Source organism: Chrysemys picta, chromosome 3 (assembly GCF_011386835.1).
Source record: "Chrysemys picta bellii isolate R12L10 chromosome 3, ASM1138683v2, whole genome shotgun sequence".
Taxonomy (NCBI): Eukaryota; Metazoa; Chordata; order Testudines; family Emydidae; genus Chrysemys; species Chrysemys picta.
Genome location: NC_088793.1, coordinates 138674895 through 138700020, shown reverse-complemented (window position 1 = coordinate 138700020; position 25126 = coordinate 138674895). Strand labels below are relative to the sequence as shown.

The 25126-nt window shown below is 40.5% G+C and overlaps 1 protein-coding gene across 5 annotated transcripts in view; it reads left to right on the top strand.

The window, feature by feature from the left end:
• Positions 1-25126, top strand: part of PLD5 (phospholipase D family member 5) — a 261310-nt gene that overhangs the window by 128308 nt on the left and 107876 nt on the right. For all 5 annotated transcript variants that reach the window (XM_042848386.2, XM_008170449.4, XM_008170452.3 and 2 more), the window contains one exon: positions 23800-23968. In XM_042848386.2, coding sequence (XP_042704320.1) covers positions 23800-23968 — 169 coding nt within the window. The remainder of the gene's footprint in view (positions 1-23799; positions 23969-25126) is intronic.

The window sequence follows — 25126 nt, the reverse complement described above, 5'->3', positions numbered from 1 at the left end:
TTTGTAGCAATGGAGATTTATGTTAGATGTTAAGAAAAACTTTCTAACTACAAAGATATTTAAATTCTGGAATAGGTATTCAAGGGAGGTTGTAGAATCCCCATCCTTGGAACCGGTTAGACAAACACCTGTTAGTGTCAGGAATGGTCTAGATTTACCTGGTTCTGCCTCAGCACAGGGGGCTGGACTTGATGACCTCTCAAAGTCCCTTTCAGCCCTACATTTCTAGGATTCTAAGATAGCTTATTGCCTTTGGCTTTGCCAGTGGAATACTGGCTTGGTGAAGTTCTTGTGTTTTATTTTTCTTTAAAAGGTGGATGTAAAAAGTGAAATGATGTGAGGATTTTATTTCAAAGGGAATATAAAATTAGCATACTGCTCTGGTTTGGTATAGCCAGCCAAAATCAGAAAATAATACATGATTAAATAGTCATACTGATTTTCTTTTTATCTCTCAGTTCTATAGTTTGAAATAGCACAGTGGCTGTTTATTCGTTTATGCCCAAGACCGTTTCAAAGGATGTTCTACTCTCCCCAAAATCAGGAGTTGAAAAGTAAAGAAAAAAGTGATTGTACTAAACACTCATTCTGCCCCCCCACAATCCCATAATTTCCAACTCCTTGTGTCCACAACCCCAAAATTTCACTAGTTCCCAATCCCCTAAAATGGGACATCCTGCTCAGATATAAAGTGAAGATGACATGTTCTCCGAAGTGCTGTCCTTTACACTAGGTACAGTTAAAACAACATACTTCGTCTCCGCTTTCAGTGTGGATCTTAGACCTCATTTAAGAGATCACATGGGCTTTTGTCAGCTCAGCAAGATGTTACTTTTTCAGATGGCTGTCATCCTGGTTTCCAAAATATAAGCTGTTGTTTAAAAAATAAAGTGACTAGTCCCTATGTCTGAGTCTGCAGACACCCTGAAACAATAGCTCTGAGAAGTGTGAACTGCCTCATTGATCTCAGAGATATGTTAATATGGAAGGAATGAAAGAATGAATCAATTAATATCAACATTAACTACTTCACTTCCAGACAAAGCACACAACAAAGGAGAGGCACAATCATATTCTGAAGATCTGCACAATATACTTGAGTAGCATGTGAGCCACGGCCGGGGGGAGCGGGAAGATGGAGTATGCAGAGTTTAATGAGACATATAAGCAAATACCAATAGAAGCAAAACCCAAGGAATCCAACAGGGCATCCAAGCCCCAGGCAGGTGAACAAAGATTAAAGAGTCCAGTGGGGCATCTGATATCCACAGAGGGACTGCTGAGCCCGAGGAGGCCAGCACAGCATGCACGAGCATATTTTGAATATTTGTACGAGCCACTGTGAGTGTCTTCTCATTTTTTAATCTCAAATGGGTAGCACTTGGTTTGTGGGAAGGGCTTGGAAGTGTTCCACTATCTTTTTTTTAAACACCCAATTTACATCTGCCTCACTTACTACAAAGACAGATCTACAAGGAACCTCCTCCTGCCCCTTGTGTATGCCCACCAAACAGAAATCAGATTTGCCTAAATCTTAAATCACTTTTTTGATAGTGAAAATCTCTAACATCTCACCTTTTATTCTCAGAAACCACCATCAATTATCCACAGTCCTGCTGTAAAACAGAGAGCCCACTTAACCTCATCCACACTACAAAGTATACACACAATAGTAGTCCATTATACTACCTTTATTGTTTCTTAACCCAGAATTGAGAGACAGTACTGTGTGGGTAGATAGTTATTGTTAGGGCTGGTTCAGTAATGTATGATTAATATAGTATGTTTTGGCTTTTTAAATGTGTATATATTGAATGATTTTTCACAATATTTGTCCAGCTACACTTTTGCTGTACATTTGGTGAGCAATGTAATCTCTGATTTTCCACCAGTCCTTGTTATGTACCTTGTATGCCACAAGATAAATGAGCCATTACAGAAATACAGAGTCACAGTTAAAGTTTCGGAGGGGTAGCCGTGTTAGTCTGTTTCAGCAAAAACAACGTGGAGTCTTGTGGCACCTTAAAGACTAACAAATTTCTTCAGATGTATGGAGTGAAAATTACAGTAGGCAGGCATAAATATACAGCACAAGAAAAGATGGGCGTTGCCTTACGAACTGGGTGGTCAATGATTCAGTCAGGGTGGATGTGTCCCATTCCCAACAGTTGACAAGTGAATGTTAACAAAGTAAAAAATACTTTATGTAGTGCTAAGGATGCCAGTTCCATCAGGGTGGATGGCCCATATTCAACAGTTGATGGGAGATTACTTCTTGTAGTGACCCAGCCATTTCCAGTCTTTATTCAGACCTAATTTGAGGGTGTCAAGTTTGGAAATGAATTCCAGTTCTGCAGTTTCTCGTTGACGTCTGTTTTTGAAATTTTGTTGTTGAAGAATGGCCACTTTTAAGTCTGAAATTGAGTGCCCAGGGAGGTTAAAATGCTCTCCCACTGGTTTTTGAATGTTATAATTCTTGACGTCTGCTTTGTGTCCATTTATTCTTTTGCATAGAGATTGTCCAGTTTGGCCAATGTACATGGAAGAGGGGCATTGCTGGTAAATGATGGCATATATTACGTTAGTGAATGTGCAAGTGAACGAGCCCCTTATGGTGTGATTGATGTGGTTAGGTCCTGTGATGGTGTCACTTGAGTAGATATGTGGACAGAATTGGCAACGGGGTTTGTTGCAGGGGATGGTTCCTGGGTTGGTGTTTCTGTTGTGTGGTGTGTGGTTGCTGGTATTTGCCTCAGGTTGGGAGGCTGTCTGTAAGCGAGGACTGGTCTGCCTCCCAAGGTTTTTGAGAGGGAGGAATTGCCTTCCAGGATAGGTTGTAGATCCTTGATGATGTGTTGGAGAGGCTTTAGGTGGGGGCTCCAGGTGATGGCCAGTGGCCTTCTGTTACTTTCTTTGTTGGGCCTGTCCTGTATTAGGTGACTTCTGGGTACCCATCTGGCTCTGTCAATCTGTTTCTTCACTTCTCCAGGTGGGTATTGTAGTTTTAAGAATGCTTGAAAGAGATCCTGAAGGTGTCTGTCCCTGTCTAAGGGGTTGGAGCAAATGAGGTTGTATCTTAGGGTTTGGCTGTAGATGATGGATCATGTGGTGTGTTTTGGATGAAAGCTAGATGCATGTAAGTAAGTATAGTGGTCAGCAGGTTTCGGTATAGGGTAGTGTTTGTGTCCATCCCTTATTTCCACGGTAGTGTCCAGGAAATGGATCTCTTGTGTGGACTGGTCCAGGCTGAGGTTGATGGTGGGGTGGAAATTGTTGAAGTTAAAGTTGTTTGTGGAAACTTTTCTGTGAATTTCTATACTTTTTACAGTCTTGTTTTATTCTCAATTTCTCATCTGTAAATAGGAACAATAATGTCTGCAGATCTTTAAACTCAAAGTTTCCAAACTTTGGAACTTTATTTAAAAATAACATTGAAGTGTATGAACTAGGGTTTTGTTTTGTTTTGACTGACTTAGGGTCTGATTCAAAAGCCCACTGAAGACAATGGAAGACTTTCTATGGACATTTGGGCCTGATCCAAAGCCTGTTAGATGTCTTCACAAGCTAAAAACAAAGGGAGGGGGCTTGTTTTGGTTTTGTCTGGGAATAACTGACCATTTTATGCCCTCTACTTTTTGTTTAAACATTTATTTCACTATCAATTCCTTGACTCCCAGGAAATACACAGTGGTGATGGTGTGTGTAACTTTATTGGTCTTTAAATAAAAAGAAGTCCATTGAACTAATTGGCTAATACTCTGGTAATGAAGACAGATAATGGTTTGATTTATTTCAGCTTGTCTTAATATCTAACTTGCTCTCCTCTGATGCCATCCAGCTGAGACAGACATGAGTGTTAAGTAATAATTGTAGCACAGGGCACTTTCTGGGCATTAATTATGGGTTAGGAAAAGATTATGCCTTTAGCTATGCCTCAGGCTAATTAACTCTGGTTGGTTAAGACTCGTTAATCCCCAGGAAATGCCCTGTGTCTCTGTCATTATCTCTGTTATAAGATAAACAGAGGTAACAAAACTTTTCGAGTCTCCTTGTCCATAGTTTTTTGTTCCATTCTAAATGCACAGTGTGGGTGTTGTCCCATTGTTCGCTGAGTTCTTGAATATCAGTGCATGGTTTGTTAAATAATAAGATCATATTCATTGTTGGTCAGCATTATGCTTAGCTTTGGAGTTGTTTGAATGTAATGGAGTTTAATGTACTTGTAACAAAAATACTGGATCTCTATGTCAGAGACAAAGCAAAGCTCTTTACTGCTATTCATGAAGGTGGATTGTATTTCTGTTGCAAGTTAAAATGCAACTGTCAACACTTTCTTTCACAAAATGTATGAAATTATGACTATATGCCCCTTTCTGTTTAAGGAGCACAAAGTAAAATGCTTTTAGGCAAAGCAATATTCACCCCATTTGGGGGTTGTGTGATACTAACACGATACTGTTCTAAGATCTGATTGAACAGAATTGTACCACCTGAATTGGAACTCATAATTACTAAGAAAAATCATGAGCAGTAATCGTTGTTTACATCAACCATGGACCTTTTAAATTTAATAAAGCCTTTATATTCTATCCGGTAAAGCCACCATCTCCTCCTGAGAGTAACTTCTCAAAACATACCTTTTCCATAATGCATACAGTAAATGGAACCTGATAATGGCTAGGTAGGTGATGAGCTGTGGTTGCTGCTCTGACTAGCCTAAGAGTTGGGCACATCCTATTATTTTTGTTACCCTATCTCCATGCCACACCCCAAGATGCTTGGTTATTTAATTCACCTGTAATATCTTTTCTGTTTTAGACTGCAAGCTTTTGGGGGCAGGGATTATCATGTTTGCACAGTGCCTAGCACAATGGTGTCCCTAATTGGGTACCAGGCCCTACTGTAATATAAATATATAATAATACTGTTAGGAAGTTGACTGTTGAACTGAAGCACAGAGGAGAATCAGTATTAAAAGTTTATAAGCCCAGATCTGTATAATCTTCAGAGATCACTAATGAAGTATCATGTTAGAGCATAGATAGATTCACACCCAGGGCCAATGCAAGGATGTTTCGCGCCCTAGGCGAAACTTCCATCTTGCACCCTCCCCGAGCCCTGCGGTAGCTCCCCGCCCCACCCTGAGGCACTGCCCCCCCCCCGTGGCAGCTCCCCACCCCCACCGGCCCAGGGAGCAGTGCGGCAGCTCCCCACCCCAGCTCACCTCTGCTCCACCCCCTCCCCGAGCCCTGCGGCAGCTCCCCACCCTGAGGCACCTCCCCCGTAGCAGCTCCCCACCCCTCCCTCTGCCCAGAGGCGCCTCCCCCGTGGCAGCTCCCCCACCCACCCGGGGAGCCATGTGGCAGCTCCCCACCCCAGCTCACCTCTGCTCCGCCTCCTCCCCGAGCACGCTGTTGCTGCTCCACTTCTCCCGCCTCCCAGGCTTGCGGCGCCAATCAGCTGTTTGGTGCCGCAAGCCTGGGAGGGAGAGAAGCAGAGCGGGGCGGCGTGCTCAGGGGAGGAGGCGGAGCAGAGGTGAGCTGGGGTGGGGAGTTCCCCTGTGTGCTGCCCCCCCTTACGTGCTGCAGGCGGCACTCCCCGTGCCCTCCTGCCCCAGCTCCCTCCGCCTAAATGCCGGCAGCGACTGGGGCGGCCGAAGATCCGGCCGCTGCAGTCGCTGCCGAAGAAAATGCCGTCCCCCAAATCCTAGCGCCCTAGGCGACCACCTAGGTCGTCTAATAGGTTGCACCGGCCCTGTTCACACCTACTAAGACTCCCCCATTTGAAACGAATCTGAAGGTAGTTTTTCAAAGGATAGCCCTCTTAAAAAGGGGGTGTTGAACAAAACATTCAAGATATCACATAGATTTTTTTTGTTTTCCAAATCTGCCTCATTTGAATTGTGCAGCGTGATTGTCCTGCAAATGACCGGGATTGAGGTGAGTGAATAACTGGGCAGCAAGAGTAGCTCAACAGCAATAAAACGTCTGTGTTCATTGAATCATTGTTTGTTGCCCAAACAAGAAAGGCTACTTTACCCTAGTGTGGTGTTTGGTGTGAGAAATATTCACAACAAATGATAACTCAGATTTCAAGGAGTCACTTTGGCATTCAGTCACAAAATTTCATAACAAAATTCATTGTTTTGTTAAATATGTCAACTTCCAATGAAAATGATCCCATTTCCAAGCATACAGTATTTGAATTGTAATATGTCTATAAAGTTTGAACTTGAAATTTGAAAGGAAAGTCTCTCATGGGTAGACGATCAAAAGCTGGGTGGTGAGAAATTGCCTGAAACAAAGAAGCAAAATAACTGAATAACATTTTGTGGAAAACTTTTCTGCAGTTTCATATGGTTTCACCTGTGATACAGATCCTGAAATCTTTCTCGGCAATTTGGAAGATGGGTAGCTTTGTCGGCATAATCCTGAAATGAAATATCAGAATAGGAAACAAATAACCATAACTTCCAAATCTTTCAACTTTATCGCAGTTCTAGCTGGGACCCATGGTGCTTTTTAACTTGTCTCATGAAAATGTGATGAAAGGCACAAACTCACACATTTGTCCTTATTCAAAATGGGGTATTACTGACAATGGAGCTGAAGCCAGCAAAATAGCTGCCATTTCCCTACACTCTATATGTGGAAGTGAGGCTGCCCTTAATAAAGTTGGCTGCCCTCCCCCCACACACTGTTTTCAATGAGATTGAAGGCATGTCTACAGGGGAAATGGCTGCCAGTCTCATGACCTTTGAAGGTCCAACTCACGATTTTTGATCTCTTGAGGCTGGCAATACTGAGTACCCAATACTCGAAACATGCTTACCTTCAACCAAATACAACTGAATAATAATCACTGTCAGCAGACAACCCTTCCATCGATTTCCTCCTGTCCTCTCATAGCTTCCTGAACCTCTCCTTTCTCTATTCCCCCTCCCCAGTTGCTCTATTTTCCTTATTTACTTTTCCTTAGGCCTTTGGTCCCCTAGCACTCCCCATCCTTCTTTCTTATATCTCTTTGCTCATTCTATACCCTCTACTACTCTGAGTCTCTGTCTCTTCCATTATTTTGCTCCTTCTCTGTATCTCTGAACCTTCCACTTTTGGAAGGAAGAATCAGTCACTTATGGATGCAGAAAAGGCAAAATTAAGGGCTTGTTCACATGGAGACTCGGTGCACAACAAGCTGGGGTGTAAATCTACAGCACTGTAGTCTGCTGCGCACTAAGTCACTGTGTAGACCCTGTTGCCAGGCACAGTAATACATAGGGTGCTTTGACCTATTGCGGTTTATAACAACAGTAGGTCAAAGTGCACTACAGAACTTTTAGTGTGCAGTAGCAGGATCCACATGGCCAGTTACTGTGCAGCAGGCTTGTGTGCTGTAGATTTACACCCCAGTTTGCTGTGCACTAAGGGTGTTTATACTGCAATTAAAAACTCAGACTTGCAGGGTTCAGGCTACAAGGCTCTTTAATTATGGTGTAAACGTTCGGGCTTGGGCTGCAGCCCAGGCTCTAGGACTCTGCAAGGTGGGAGGATTCCAGAGTTTGGGCTGCAGCCCGAGCCCAAACATCTACATTGTAGTTAAACAGTCTCTTAGCCAGAGCCCCATGAGCCCGAGTCAGCTGGCAGGGGCCAGCTGCAGGTGTCTAATTGCAGTGTAGACATACCCTCTGTTTCAGTGTGGACAGCTCCTCAATTACATAGTAGTAGTAGAAGACACTGATATTTTTATTACTAATTGCTAAAAAGACTTTTTTTTAAAAAAAGCAGGAGTGTGGGGTTCTGCTGTAAAACTGGCTGTTACAGTAGCACCTTTTTACTCAACAAACCTGCTTTTTGTGTGCGGGCAGAATCAGAGCTGCTGACAGAATAAATTCTTGATTATTTTAAACTCCTATTAAATCTGCAGAACCAAAACAATGGTGGGAGAAGGAACTGAAATGGATTATGTGGCTTCATTCACAGTAACAGAATGGTTTACAAAGTTCAATCACTTAAATTTGTTGCACATGTCACTGAGGCCCTAATTAGCCTGGCAGAACTGTTATTACTGGCGATGTTAGGTGATAAGGAAAGAGCCCAGCTTGACACTCAGATCCCAGTTCCTCCTTGCAGAGCTCGCAGTTAGAAGAAATGGCCTTTTATTTGTACACTGAAAACACTCGATGAGGAATTCACTGGAAGACTGTAAACATGAATTCACCACCAGACTACAGCTGCTTTTTAAGGTATCACATCTGCAGTACATGATATATTATGGATTATTTCTGAGATAATCTAACAAAATTTTAAAAAGTAAGCTTATATATATGTTCCATTAATTGGGCATGTTCAGTGTTATATTAAAAAGTACTGCATACACATGGACAACTTTCTCTTTAAATTAAGGACATATTATAGAAGCATACTTTTTTCTGCGTCTTTTTTTCTTTTTAAAAGCTTACAATTTTTTTTTTGAAGAAGGAGAAAAGAATATTTCAGCAGTTCATCTTCGCACTGCTGAAGATTGTCACAAAAACGGATCTGAAGCATCCGCTATGGTCTATTACATCAATATAATTGGTATACTAAATAGTTCTTGAGAACTCGTTGGCATGTATAACAGTCTGAGAGCAAAAGCAAACAAAATGCTTTTTAAATATCCAGCATTATAAATTTACATGACTATAAATTTGAAGGACAATTGCAGCCAAATGTTATTTACTGTTGGTATTCTCTTTCACTGAAAGATACCGTCCTTGTCCCACGGAGCTTACAGTCTACCCAAGATTCCTTTGTTCATGCATCCATAAGCTCTTTTGGACCTCATAAGCTTTTTTGGACAGTGTCACACTAGGAGCTAATATTGAATTGATTATCGCCATGACCCTCAAATCTTTTTCAGAGGCACTACTTCCCAGGATAGAGTCCCCCATTCTGTATTTATGGCCTACATTATTTGTTCCTAGATATATGTTTACATTTAGCTGTATTAGAACACACATTGTTTGCTTGCACCCAGATTACCAAATCATCCATATCACTCTGTATCAATGACTCATCCTCTTCATTATTTACCACTTCCCTAATTTTTGCATCGATTGCAAACCTTATCAGTGATGTTTTTGTTTTATGCCAAGTCATTGATAAAAATGTTAAATAGCATAGAGACAAGAACCAATCTCTTCAGGTCCCCACTGGAAATACACCCACTTGATGACAATTCCCTGTTTACAGTTATATTGTGAGGCATATTAGTTGGTGTGACAGGGTGGCCTAGGCTCTGAGGCCCCTTCTGGAGGCCTTGTGGCCCTGCCACACCCCATCCCAGAAAAGAGCAGTAGAGATAGTCCTCCATGCTGTCTAGAGCGGGGGCGTGGGATGCAGCCAATCAGAGAGGGACTGCAGGAAGCAGCCAATCCGGGCCCAGCAGGCCCATATAAAAGAAGCTGCAGTGCAAAAACAGAGTTCAGTTCCTTGCTGGAGCTCGAGGAGCATGGGTGTTGGGGCTGACTGAGGGAGTTATGGACAGAGCAGTGCTGGCAGAGACTGCGGGGAGTGAAAGGGAGATCTGGGCTGGAGGATGGTACTCAACCAGGACAAGGCCCTGAGGTAAGGGTGATGAATGTGCTGGGGCTGTGGAAAAGTGGCCCTGGGAATTGTAGCAGTGACACAGTTTATTTAAATGTGGTGAATGGCTGCTATCTATAGGGTCCATGGACTGGGATCCAGAGTAGTGGGTGGGCCTGGATTCTCCCCTCCCCTATTAGCCATTGGAAAGTTACCTGGACTTTTGATGCATCCCAGAAGGGGGAACTGAACTCTTTTAGTGGCCTATCAGGAAAGCTGGGGCCAGAAAGGCCCTGAAAGGGTGAAGACATTGCCTCCAGGTAGGAGGATCATGGGGCACCACTCTATACGAGAGCTGGGGCCATTTGGGAGAGACTAGAAGGGGCTGAGAGACCGTTCAAATCAGGGTACTGTGATAGGCCCTGCTGGACTGATTGAGGAGTGAGCCCAGGAAGAGGGCTGCAGATAAAGAGATGTTAAAGAGGGCACTGAGATAGGTCTTGTGTTGGACTTGAAGCTTGGAAGGGAGTTACTTTGTATTTCACATACAGATTGTGTGGGCCTTGGCCAGAGGGCTGAGTTGCTGAAGACCCACCACAAACAGAGAGTGAGTACAGGCACTTGCACTCTGACAAGGGAGGTGCTTTCAAGAGGTGAGTGCTACCCCGTTACAGTTGGTCGGATTTTAATCCATTTAATGCCTGCCATATTTTATATCTTTCTAGTTTTTTAATGTTGGGCAGTACCAAGTCAGTCTCCTTACAGAAGCCTTAAATATTTTGCATGGGCACTATTACCTTTATCAACCAAACTTGCGATCTCATTAAAAAAAAAGATATCAAGTTGGTTTAACAAGATCTATTTTCCATAAAGCCAAGTTGACTTGCATTAATTATATTGCCCCCCTTTAATTCTTCTAAAGTCCCATATCATTATCTTGCCTGGGATCAATGCCAGATTGACAGACCTATAAGTAGCCAGGTCATCCCTTTTACCCTTTTTAAAAGTTGGCACAACATTAGCTTTCTTCCAGTCTTCTGGAACTTCCCCAGTGCTCGAAGGCTCTTTGAAAATCAACATTAACAGTCCAGTGACCTCCACAGTCACCTCTTTTGAAACTCTTGGATGCAAGTTATCTGGACTTGCTGACCTTAAAATGTCTGATTTTAGTAGCTTCTATTTAACATCCTCCAGAGATACTAGTGGAAATAGCCTCTATGCTGTTTTTCCTCAAATACAGAACAGAAATATTTATTGACTGTGTCTTCCTTTTCTGCATATTACTGATGATTCTACCATTTCCATCTAATAACATTGGTCTACAATTTTTGAGAAGTTGTCTGCTTCAGAGATAAAATGTGCTATTTATTATGTATTTTGATGTGCTGAATTCAAATATGACAATTAAAACGATTGGCTACTGTTTCTAAGATATTTAAGTTTTTACATTTTATGTCTATGTATATTGTGTAGATAGTAGAGTTTTAATCATAAATTGTAAACCTAGGTCTTTTCATGTGTTTATGTTTGCTTTACATGATAATATTTCACCTGTCCTGTTTATGTAACACTTTAAAAATCAGCAAAAGGGTTATATAAATAAAATTTATTATGAAACAAAAGGCAAAAAACTATTATGTACATAGTTTAGTCCTATTCAGTGTCTACTCGGTGCTTCTTGGCTTGTCTCTTGTATTCATTAAATGGAGCATCTCTTGTCACTGTCCAGCAATAGTCTGCAAGCACTGATGGGCTCCATTTGCCCTGATAGCATTTCTCCATTGTTGCAATGTCCTGGTGAAATCGCTCGCCGTGCTCGTCGCTCACTGCTCCGCAGTTCGTTGGAAAAAATCTAGATGAGAGTGCAAAAAATGTATCTTTAGTGACATGTTGCAACCAAGGCTTTTGTATGCCTTGAGGAGGTTTTCCACCAACAACCTGATTGCATCTGCTGCATCAGGAACCGGCAGCCCTTCTCCATGGGGTACTGGGCGTATAGCTGATGGAATGTTTGGATAATGCACAGTCCACTTTTTCTTCTTTGACACACCTTTCCCAACTGGAGGCACCATGCAGAAGTAACAATTGCTGGTATGATCTGTTGACTCTCTCCAAATCATTGGCACTGCAAAAGGCATAGATTTCCTTTTCCTGTTCAACCACTGGCGAAGATTTGTTGCACAAGTGTTGCAGCATATGTGTGGGGCCCACCTCTTGTCCTGATCTCCAATTTTGCAGCCAAAATAAAGGTGATAGGCTTTCTTAACCATAGTGGTTATACTGAGCTTTTGTGATGCAAAAGTCACTTCACCACAAACATAGCAGAAGTTATCTGCACTGTTCACACAAGTACGAGGCATCTCTGCTCACTTTGGCTAAACAGAAATGTGTCCCTTTGCAAAACCAAACACTGACAAATAAGAGAGCACGACACTGTATGATTTCTAGAGCTGATATAGGACAATTTGTTCAGCAGAGTGATGTAAGCTTCGTTATGATTGCATCATCCATGACTTCTAGGAATAACATGATGCAATTCATATCATGTATGACGTAATACCAGCTTCAGATTGCATCATTCATTGTTTTGCCTAAAAAGCAAGTACTGTCCAAACCCAGTCATAGATTTATTCATAGATCCAGTCAAAGATGCATTTGAGTCATTTCTGGTTTAAATTGAGATCCCTTCCCTTTATAACTCATTTATCCTCCGCCATTCCCAAGTCAAGGGTCGTATATACTGACCCAATAGCATATCTTGAAAACTAGAGCCAATCAACAATTTTAAGCATCATTTTCTTTCTCAGTGACCCAGAATTAGTAAAGTTTGACTACATTTATTTCAGAAGCATTTTGGCTGTAAAGCAGTGTAATGGATTGATACCATTGTGTTTTTCCCCAATATATTTTAATAACTTCTCTTTATTGTGTTTAATTCTGCTGGCCCTAAACTTCTCCTTTGCTTCCTTTATCAATTTTCTACAATTCTTATCTTCTTATTTATGTTCAGTACTATCAAATTCCGTTTCTTCCATTTGTTTTATGTATTTATTTTTTAGAACTACCTTCCCTTCCCTTCCAAGCCAGGTCAGTTTTTTAACAAGCACAGCTGCCTTCTTTGATTGTGGGTTTTGGGGCATCTAGTAAGGTATTCTTAAATGATTCCCAGTCATTCATATTTTTCTGATTAAATTCTTCCTTCTAACAGATTTGGCTCATAATTGTTTTCAGCTTTGTGAATCTGGCCTTTTTAAAGCACCGAGTATTGTGCTTGCATATTATAAATGTGATCAAGTCATGATCAACTATTTTTTAGTTCTGTGATCAGATCCTCCTTATCTGTTAGGACAAAGTCTAAAGAAAAGAATTCTGTCTTGTGTGACAGTGGAAAAGTTACTTAAACTCTCTGGGCTTCAGTTTTCCCCCAAATATAATATGGGGAAAATATTTCTCTACTAAGCCTCACATGGGGGTTAATTAATGTTTACAAGGCATTTTATGATCATTAGATGAAAAACACAACGTACGTGTAAATTAAATTATGTTTTAAAGAGATCATTTATCTTTTAATATGAAAAAACAGTTTGGGCACATTACAGGTATGCTTTTAACCTCAAGTGACTGAGCTGTAATTTTTTTAACTTGATTTCAGCTGTTGGGGCCCTCGCTAAGTTATCTGATTAATGATATAAAATGTGAAGCCATGCAGTATGCTTGTCTTCCGTGCATAGCCTCACAGTCATTACACCTTTAGTTCATGTGCTGTTTGGGGGGTAGGGAGAAGGCAGTGATGTGACTTTTTTTTTTTTTTTTGCTTTAATATTCAAAGATTCTTAAAGCAGAACAACTTCAGCTTCATGAACCTATATAATTGTGGATCAGTGATTTCTCTTATAACTGCAATTTAATTTACAAAGTTGATGATGTAAACAGCACTTCTTTCCTCAGTGCGGACTGGATTAATGAACGGGAATATTTCAAGTTTTAAGAGAGATGGGTTCAAACTACGAAGTCTGTTCTAGCTCTAGATTGCTAAATCATAACAAATAAAAGATAAATGTATATGATCTTTTAAAATAATGCACATGTTGTTTGTTAAATGTCTCCTCCTTCTATCAAAGTTCTCAAAATGGCAAAATACAATAACCAATCACAGATAATTTAAAATACAATAATAATGAACAACATTACCAAAGGAGCAGGACTAGGAAAAAACATAAGAGTATGTCTGTTATAGCTACTGGATTCTAATCCTAGCTGGGCTACTGTCTTGGGTGATATTCGAAAAGTCTCCTAAACACTCTGAGCTTCAGTTTCCCCCGAAGGTAATATGGGGAAAATATTTCTCTATTGTGCCCCATCTCCAAGGGTGCAGAAACTTACTTAATGTTTACAAGGCACTTTGCAATCATCAGCTAAACACTGTAAGTGTAAAGTGCCATTACTAAATTCCTATTCATATGGTAGAGAACTGTTTTGTATTGGAACAATTTTCATTGAAGGGTAAATAAAAGATAAGCTTATATGTTTATTAATCTCATTTTGACATGGCATTCACCCAATACCTCCCTTTCATTACTTTGTTTGTCTTTTGGGCTATCATTATAAGTGTGAGATATAAAGGCCTTTGAGGAAAGCATTCTAAATATATTTGCAATTAATCTGAGTGAGTCGTACAGAAATGCTGCTTTAACTTTGTGCATGAAACGTGACTGCAGTAGCACCAGCTATGCTTGCAACATTTGATTTGTTTAGTAGAGTACAATTATCTGAGTTTCCTTCTTTATAATATTGGCAAACTATTAGTGGGTTTTCTGTGTATAGGTATTAAGCAAAGTGAATTTGTTCTCTGGACAAAATTCAAAAAAGTTTATGGCTTACATGCTTATGACAAAGCTAAATTGAAGTGTTGCAGATCTGTAAAGTGTGTTTTAACCTGTTTTTTGCCTTGAAACATATGACATATTCAAATTCTTCTGTTTGGAGGTATTGCTAACTGTGTTTTCTGAAGATTCCTTTTCAGGTAGAATCTATTTTATAGCAAGCTTAGGGTGAGTCCTCCTCTGTATCATTCTCCCACCCTCTTCTTTGATTTTTGGTTGCCAAATGATCATCGTTATGGGTAGTGTGAGTTTTAAAGTGATGCAAGAATTTTCTTTGGAGTCTATTTGCAGTCATTGAAAAAGGTTTCCTCTACTAATGTAAAATGTACTTAGCGCTTGTATTCTTTTTAAAACTTAAGTACATCTTACTGCTCATCATCTCCACTCTCTTTACCCTGTATCTCCTATTCTTTGTTTTCATTTTGTTTGTGGGAACTTGTTTCCATTGGCAATATGTAGCTAGATTGGCTCCACTTCCAGGTGTCAGTGGTTAAAAGCTCTGTTCCATGTTTGAACATTTCCGTGTCTAATGGCATTCAAGAAAGTGCAATGCCACAAATTCTATGTTCATACTCTTTTCCATTCTTTGTTGTCAATGATCTGCCCTACTCCTCCCTTTTTAGCATCCAACATTTTGCAGCTTTGTTTTCACTTATGCCTTAGAAGTGATATGTTACTTGTTGAATCTTACTGAATTTCATATTGATTTGTGGTTCCTTCTTCCTGGGATAAATACTTAGTAGTTTTTACAATGGTATGACATACATAGTAGTATTTATTTTATTTCATGTATATGTAGGCATTTGAAACTCTTCTGAGCAACAAAAAGCCTTTTTATTTATTTATTTTTGGAAAAAATAGAGTATACCTTTTTTTGGTTTCAATATTACTCACACCGAATAGGTGTTCTGCCCCTTCATCCCCAATATTGGTTTTTAACACAGCCACTTTTAACTTCCTAGTTGCTCAGATACTCAAATATTACTAACTAAAGATTCTAGCATGGCAGCTTCTTCCTTATTTTTGAACACTGTGTATGTGAGAACACAATCTAATATGAAATTGTTCTTCTGGGATGTGACAGGAAGCTGTGGAACTTTGTTACACACCAGCTTTACAACTTCAGTATGACATGGTCTCTGGTATGATACAAAGAGCTAATGGAAGGGTTTTAAAGAAAGCGTACATACTTAGTTGAAGCAGATGGCAATTTCCTTTCACATGCTCTGTCCATTAAATGGATTTCATGCACATCCCCAAGGTTCGTGTCTGTGTTATGCACAAAGAAAGCAGTGTGCATAACATATCATGAGCAACATTTGACCTTTATATTCTTTTATCTTTAATATTTGAGACTCTCTGTTCTAACCCATTCTGATATGAATGATTTGGTATCCATGAGAACAAGACACTTTCTTTACAATAAAGGTGCTTCTGCTCTTTATATGAAAACTTTCAGAGTGTTTCAGACAAACAAGTTTTCACTGAGACAAGGTTATTTTTAAACCTTCAAAAATTTGTTTCTGGTAACAATATATGAATTCTTCAGCTAAAACACTTCGAAAATCAAAGGTTTGTCAACTGATGAGGTATCAGAGGGCCCAATGTGTGGTGGGTTTTTTAACTGATTAGAAATCTTGAAATTTCACTCTCCATCAATACATTGAGAGCGTCTGTTGGGTGCTGTATGAATTTAGTTTAAATTTTGCCTGCTTGACATCTCTAGTGGCCTTATCAGTCAGTCCAGGCACACTTTCATTTTATGTTGAGTTCTGAATGTACTTATTTAGGCATTGAACCTTAGGTCGATTTGAGAGCTTTGGTGCATTACAATTTTGAATGGGTTTTTGAACAGATACACAAGAATTACAGAAGGTGTCAGCAATTTTCTGTCACTATTTCTTTTTAAGCCAGAGAACTCGAAGTTTCATGTCTACTGTCACACTGTCTGGAGTGAATCACCACTGAGAGTGCCTGTCTCAGGGCAGACTGTCAGAAAACAAGGCAGACACCCCAAACTGGTGGTATATTCTATAATTAGATTTCACCAAGCCAGTAACAAATGTGAACTCCTGGATCAGTATACCAGTCTTACCATAGAGTCACAGACAGTTCCCTTAGACTCTCCAGCCTATCTTGCCACCCAGACAAACTGAACTTTGTGATAAAAGGTTACTCATACCTAAAATCACCCCATAGTAGGTTGCTCCGAGTCCCAAAGGACCAGTCACTTACCCCGATCCAAAGATAATACTGGTAGCCAATTCTATAGTAAACTAACTAAAGATTTATTAGGTAAGAAAAAAGAATGAGTTATTGAAAGGTTAAAGCAGGTAAAATATAATAGGCAAATCACAGTTTCATTCATTGTTTCATGGATTAATTGCTTTGAAAATTAGGCCTAAGGCCTTACACTGGCATTGAAAGCTGACTCAGTCAGTGAAGGACTTGAGCATGGGTCTGATGTGTCCACAGTGGCCCAAGTCATTGATAAGGTAGGCAGCCTCCTTCTATGCTAGGTGGAGCCTGTGCATCACAATAAATACAATTTATGCATGGGAGCAATAGTGCGCTACATTTTAAAATAATTACTATGTAGTCATTCTAGTTTGGGTGCCAGAAACATAAGAGCCCAAATGAGCCCAACTTCTATTGATTTCAGAGGAGAAAATGAGGGTTATTAGTACCAGGCTAGATTGGCCTATATGGCTTGGTCATAATTCAACAAAGTTCTTAAGCATGTATTTAACTTGATATATGTGAGAAACCCCATGCATGTCAATAGGATACTCAAGTGCTTAAAGATAAGTGTGCTTTGCTTCAGTACTTTCCTTTTTACTGAAGCCAATATCAATAAAAAATGTTAGCAAAGACAGTTTAGTAACAAGTAAACTACTATAAGCCTCCATCATTTTCCATTTAGTCCTCTGTGTGTGTGTGTGTGTGTGTGTGTTAATATATTTGATGTGGCAGGCGCCCAATATATCTTAGTTTGTTGTAGTGTTAAAACAGTTGTAATCAATGCATACTGAATTTCTTATAAAAGTTCAGATTTGCTTCTGTGAGGGAGGATTGCGTTAGCTCAAAGGAAATTAAATGCCCTCAAGAGGCTGAGATAACATTGTAAAACATAAGGCCAATTCTTTCTCTCCTTGGAATGTAGTTTTGCCTTAACGAATCTTCTTAACAGCCCAAAGTTGCATCTGAAATGCATATTTGTACAAATCATTATCACTTAATACTTTTAATTAGAAATCATACAGTGTTGCACATTCAGTGAATGTATTTTTATATTGGGAGCCTCATTTGACTATAGTCTGTTACAACACAGATATGGTGGTCATCACTTGAGGGAAATTGAACCAGAATGGACTTTTATTGTTGGGTAGATTCTGACAATGATGGCATCATAATTGATAGGATTTTTCCCTCTTCTTTTTAAATTTATGTAATGCTTTGCAGCAATCTCAAACAGATTTAGGGGCCAAAAAAGCTGCTTCTGTAGCTGCTGAACACAAAAGTCTCGTGCTTCTCAGGCTCTGCAGAGGCAGCTCCTTATTCCAAAGGAGAACTTGAAGAAGGCAGTCCAAAACTGATCACTGCCATTCCTTTCTGAGGTAGAGTGTGTTGTCAGATCCTCAGCTAGTATAAAACAGCATAATCTCATTGAGGTAATCAATTAACAGTTTTTAAACCAGCTGAGAACCTGCTATGAGAGACCTTTAGAATATGCCAAGCTTGAGCATTATATATGGTGCCTAGACATTATGGTCACCTTTTAAGTGTGGAAGATTGGATGAATGGATATAGCTGCTAGGTATGTGGGTATGACAATGGGAAACTGACTGAATTTGACTGTAGAAAAAGTTAAAAGTATGGAGTGAATGGGCAGAAGTTAAAGGGAATACAAACAATATATAAAATAATAATGCATATAATATAGATAAAGGCTGAGAGTTGGTGTGACTGGAGTCCCAGGGGAGCCAAGTGATATCACTCAATTAGGGTGAACTGCAAAGAATGGGGAAGACAATCCCTAAAGCTGGTGGATATTCCAATACTTAGATTTACCAAACCAGCACAAAACAGCTTCTGTAATACCTTACTGGTCACCCAGAAGCCAACAGCACAGTTCCCTTAAAGTAACCCAGCCTTAGGCCTCCACCCAGACATCCAAGTCAAATATGGTGAAGATTACTGAAAATCATATTCATCATATACAAAATTCTACCAATCCCAAAGGATCAGACACATTAACTCCCAGGTTAATTTAATATTTCAAATCTTACCCAAATACATGCTCACAGCCAATTCTTATTAACTAAACTAAAATTTCTAAAAAAACAAGAGGGTATTGGTTAAAAGATCTGTATACGTACAGACATGAGTACAGTTCTTGAGATTAAATTCATAGCAGGGATGGTGAGCTTTGTAGTTACAAAGAGTTCTTTCAGAAGTAGTTCATAGGTTATAGTCCAATGTTTATATTCAGGGTGGTCCAGTCAGGACTGGAGATCTCAACCTTTTGATTTAAGCTTCCCCTGCATGAAGCATTAAGCAGGTCTGAGATAAAAAGGATCAGGACCTAAGGGTCTTTTATGCAGTTTTCTAGCAGCCACTTGACCATATAGTCCTTGATGAACAATAGGCTTTTGATGTAACCTTCTGTTTCCCAAATCTCACCGGTAATCAGGGCCGGCTCCAGGCACAAGCCGAGCAAGCTCGTGCTTGGGGCGGCAGATTTCAAAGGGCGGCATTCCATCTAATCTTTTTTTTTTTTTTTTTTTTTTGGTTTTGTTTGGTTTTGCGCTTCACTGCTTTGGCCGCCCCTGCAGGTTTTTTCTTTTTGGTTTACTGCTCCTGCCGCCCTGTAGGAGGCGGAGGAGGGGAAAGCCCTGCATCAAGCCCGGTAGGGCAGCCCGAGTCCTTCCCTGCCTGCCGAACGGAGCGGCGCAGAGTCCTCCCAGCAGGCGGTGCAGCGGGAGGGGCCGCATGGCAAGCACCCCGCTTAAGGAAGCCCTGGCCTCCCTCCTTCTCTTCCCCCCCCCACTAGCCGGGGTGCGCACTTCACTGCCCGGGGTCTGCAGGGTCAGGAGTCCCCCTGCACCCACGCTCCCACCGCCCTGCAGGTATTTTTTGTTTGTTTTTATTTTTTCTTTCCTTCGCCGCTCTGGCAGGTGGGCCAGTTTGTCGTTCCCCCCGCCCGCCGCTCCAGCGGGGGGCAGGTTTGTTCTCCCCCCTCCCCCTTCGCCGCTCCGGCCGGGGGCAGGTTTGTTTCCCGGGCTCCCTCACCCCCCCTTTCACCGCTCCGGCTGGTTTGTTGTCTCCCCCCCCCCCCCGGCTGGGGGCAGGTTTGTTTCCTGCCCCCCCTTTGCTGCTCCAGCCGGCTGGTTTGTTCTTCCCCCCCCGCTTCGCCGCTCCGGCCGGGGGCAGGTTTGTTTCCCGCTCCCCCCTTTGCTGCTCCGGCCGGCTGGTTTGTTCTCCCCCCCCCTTCGCCGCTCCGGCCGGCCGGGTGTTTTTTGCTTTGGGCGGCAAAAAAGCCAGAGCTGGCCCTGCCGGCAATTAACTACATAAATTGACATAAGGCAATTTATCCATTAGGTGGTCTATCACAAACTTTTAAGAGACATACAGACAACATTATTTCATCCAAGATTCATCTAAATGTTAATATGCCCTTTTTGTCTCTGAATCAATAGCTATAGGGACAGACAGGAGCTGTCTATTTACATGACTAGCATTTAACAAAATATGAGTACACACGCAAAACTTTATCACCTCTAATGTCTAACAAGATAGATTTGCATTTCAAAGTTCTAGCCTCTCTACCATGGAATGGCTCTAATTACCATTTGCATACTTTTCTAACATGTCTCTCAAAGTTGACTCTGGGTCATTTAGCCTGCAAGCTACTCAACCCTTTTTGGCCATGTGTCACACTGTTTAAGATTTGTTGTAATTATAGAACAGTGGTAGCAACAATGGTTTGCATGGTCATACTTTAATCAGATAACATCACAGTTGGCCAGCAATAGAATGGGGGCTAATAGATTTAAGTAAAGTATATATTTAGGTCTTTCTCTGCATTGAGCTCAGACTGTAAACTAGGTTCATAGATTATAAAGCCACAAAAGACTATCTAGGCTGACCTCCTGCTTAACAAAGGCCGTAGAATTTCATTCAGTTATCCCTGTATTGAACTCAATAACTTGTTTCACTAAATCAGATCTTCCAGGAAGGCATCCAGTCTTGATCTGAAAACCGCAAGAGATGGGAAATCCGAAGAAGGGTTAAAATAAAAGCAGCTTCGTGGCTTAAAGATAATGTTGTCCTATTCCTCCTACAATCCAAAAATGCTGAGGAAGAGGCACCAGGAAGAGGCTCTAAATATGAAGCCCCAGACCCCAGTGCTAAGTTTCAGCAGGAAGATCTGTATTTAACACCAGAAATCTGAAGATTTCTGGCTGCATTCACTGAAGATCTAATTAGAAGTACCAGCTGAAGCAATCCGTTCAGTTTCATACATTTTTATCTGTGGATCACAGGCTTCAGGCACAAAATACAGAGAACAGACAATCAAATGACTTCTGGGAGGAGGGAAGGGGGGAAATGAAGAGAGAGGGAGAAGGAGGTAGAGAATTCAAAGACTGAGATTATAAATATACAGAGGGCTGCAATACAAACAGCTTGTGGTGGTGTCCAATTGATGGTAATTATATAGCTTCCTTTTTACTTTTACTTTGAGTCCATATACAGTTTAAATTCAGTCTCCACTGTTCCCAAATTCATTTCAAGTAAATTCATGATAATAAATAAATAAAAGTAAATAAAATGATTAAAAATGTGAAAAAATATTTCCCTCATGCAAGAAATGATCAAGTTACTATACAGTTTGTAGTTCATTTAGTAGCTTCTTATATATTGGAGGATTTAGATGTAATTAATTTGGGATGAAATATTGTGGTATATAACATCATAGTTTTGATTTTATTTTTCCTTTATACTGTATATTCTGGTTAATTACTAAACTGTCTATATTCATATTTAGGGACCTGATCTTGCAAACAATGTTCACACCTTTTTACTGATTTTCAGAAATCTCTGCAGTTCCCATTACTTAGCTGGAAAGCTCCTTGGGACAGGGACCATCTTTTTGCGCTGTGTTTGTACAGCACTTAGCACAAAGGGGACCTGGTCCTTGACTACGGATCCCAGTCACCATAATACAGATAGATAAATAAATAAAAACTTAGCAGATAAATCACTTTAAATGTGTTTTATTTGGTCAAAAATGACATGAAGAATAAGAAAGTAGAAATCTAGGGCCCAATCCGCAACACTTACTACTGAGTATAGTGCTAACTCCCATGAGTAATCTCTGCAGTTCAATAGAAATAAAAACCATTAGCTATGTTTCATTTCTTCATTGTCTGATGTGATATCAGTAACAAGATGCCTAGGTGAAAAATGTTTAATGTCATGTCTGTGGACTTTAATCATAAATGAACTCCGATGTCATGGTAACCCTCAAGTACATCAGAACTGGATGTTCTCCAAGATTGAGAGAGGATTTCAGACAAACTGAACTACACACAATTCTTCAGATAATTTCAAATGGAATGAAGACTGGTATACCAATAAAGCTCACCTTTCATAATCATATACTTATTACAAATAAATAGCCAAATTTTTGAGACTAGTTTAAAGAAAAAAAAAACTTTGCAGGGACACACCCATGGTCTGGGAGCACTGTCAGTATCCAAGGCCTGATTCTGATCTTATTAACATGTAAATTAGGAGTATCTGCATTGTTTAGTCCATGATGTAAGTGAGATCAGAATCAGGCCTTCAGGCATTCTTGCCATACAATTATGTCAAAGATCAATGAACAGCCCTGAGACTGGGCTAGACCTCACTGGGAATTAATAAGCATGAGTCATATGGCTAAGCTCAGATTTTTATTAATGAGGTCTAGTTCTGTTCTTTGCCAAGTTTTAAATATGGCTGCATTGATTACTGTATTTTTGCTCCATAACGGGAGTTTGAATCCTGGCTCTGGCACGGACTTAAATTTTCTATTCACTTTTCCCCATCTCTATAAAATTACCTACATGCCTCACAAAGATGTTGTAAAGATTAATCCGATCAAGTATATAAAGAGCATCAAACATGGAAAAAGTGGGCATATCCCACTTTTGGTGTTGTCATCTCCTACTAGTGACATTGTGATCATGAAAGGGTTCATTTTAGCTGAAAGGTTAGACTTAATCTGTTTTACTTTGTTTTTAATATGCTGTTATTGCAGGATTGATTATGCCATCATGTCTGATCTTCCCTTCACCTATGAGAACTTTAAATTAGATTTCTTTCTAAACAATATGCTACAACTCGAACAAAAGTTATGGGCTTGATGAATTAATTATTAGGTGTTTCTATGGCCTGTACTATGCAAGAGGTCAGACTAGATGATCATAAAGGTCTCTTCTCACCTTGTCATCTGAGTCTTAAAATTCCACCCAACCTATTGAAAAATAAATTCAGCACATAATCTAAATCTTTCTAGTGGGAAGAAAAAGACCTGTAGTGAAAACAGAAATATTAGATGGTGGTTTAGGGCTTCCAAACATTAAATATTAATTTCAAATAGGAATGGTTCTATTTCCAATCCAGTCCTGCATAGTTGCCTTAATGAAGTAGGTAATTAACTTAGTATTAATGCTAAAGGTACATGAATGGATCATAATTTTACCAGAATTAACCCATCATTCTTCGTGTCATGGTCTGAGGTGCAGTTCAGACCAGTGAGAGGTTGTCACTGCCTGCTCTGTCACCCTGGGTGCCTTAAATGCTCTGCTGCTGTAGTGTCCAGGCCTGGACGCTTCCAGTCAACAGACAAGCATGCACTGAGTGTCTGTGTGTTAAGCAGCTCTGACTCACGATTCTAATTCCAGCAGCTTGCTTGTTACACCCCAGCCACACTCTGGTTACACCTGGCAAGATGACAGCAACATCTGCCAGTCCCAAGTTTTCCCAAAACCATGTGCTCTGCAATATCTAGTCCTCTCCTGAACCATTCAAAGCGATTCATGTTCGCTTGTTCCTTTAACGATACAGTACCTAGCACCTTGCCATATTGACTGGGGTTAACATTCACTTTAAATCAAACACAGCACTGGGTTGACTTAGATAAAAGGTAAAACAAGTTTATTAGTAGGATTTTATGTGTATTCAGATATAAAGAATAAAGTTAGAACTGGTTACAAGCAATTACAAGTGGAAAAACAATTTCTAGAGACTACGACTTAACAAAACTGGTTAAGTGGTTTTATTAAATGTCTTTTTTTGTCTCCTCTTAGGGTTGCTCTTGTGGAAAACATTCCTGAAGGTATAAACTATTCAGACAGTGCACCATCCCACTTGTCTCTTTTCCAAGGCTGGATGAATTTGCTTAATATGGCTGAAAAGTCTGTTGACATAGTATCTTCCCAATGGGACCTCCATCACAGTCATCCATCTGCATGCCAGGTATGCTTTAGTCTAAACTGTCAGCCCTCTGTTCAGAATCTAGTTTTGTATCTTGCTGCTCATGTTCTTTCTTTGTTGAGCTATGGAGCTGTGTCTTATCAGAGCTGTTTGGCTGAATATTGGGGACGGGGGGAAGAGGGGAATACCTCCTAATTATGTGGTCTATTATAGCAGAGCAGCAGAGTGGGAACTCTGCTATAGTTAAGGTTAAAACCAGCTTTATGTGTAAAGCTCAAACATTCTGTGTTCTAAAATCCATAAGGTTGATTGGATTGCCTGGAAATTTAGTGTGCTTCATGGGAGTTCAGGGAAGGGATAGGGATCCAAATGTGAGGCCATTTGACCAAGAGATTCCCAAGGTACAGCTCCCTGAAATCCTCCCAGCTTTGCTTAAAGTTGACTTGTTCTGGCAACATTTACTGCAGACAGATGATAAAGGTCAAACCAGGGTTCACATCATTGCACGTAGATCTCCATCCCTCACAGGCTACCCCCACGAGAGTGTATGGCACTCACCAGCTTTTTGAGAGAAATCAGATTTAAAAATGTTATTTGAAAGAGAGTTTGTTTTTGCAGTTAGGCACATGATAAGCAGTTCTAAGACTCATGCACAGAGAGAGGCTAACTATCTGGAAAACTACCTCTCCATCACTGGACATGTGTGGCTCTGAGGGAATTTAATGGTCATTAAATCTGGTTCAAAATCAGCCCAGGTCGGGGGTGGGAACCAATAGGCATATTACTCCAATCTGCCCCTTTCAAAAGGGAATTTGTATTTTGAGGAAATGTAATCTGAGTATAGCATAATATTCACAATGTGCTGAAATTATTTTGTGAAAAGAAAATAAATAACACAAACAAAAGCTCAATGTGAAGAGAGGGTGGCTGGGGTGGAAAAGCAGGCAGGAATAGGGAAAAGAGGTTGGGGGATCAGGTAATGGAGATGGGGGGAATGGAAGGGGATACTGGGGTGAGTAACGGGGGACTGGGGGAGAATAGGGACAGGTGAGCTGCTCAGCCCAACATTTTCCGCTCTGTGTGTACCAGAATCTGAGGGGGCAGGGATTACCCATCTCTGCTATGCCTTATGGGAGTGTAGGTAGGGTTAATTATACAAATGTAGGGTTATTTGAACAAGGGGTTCCTGAGACACCCCCC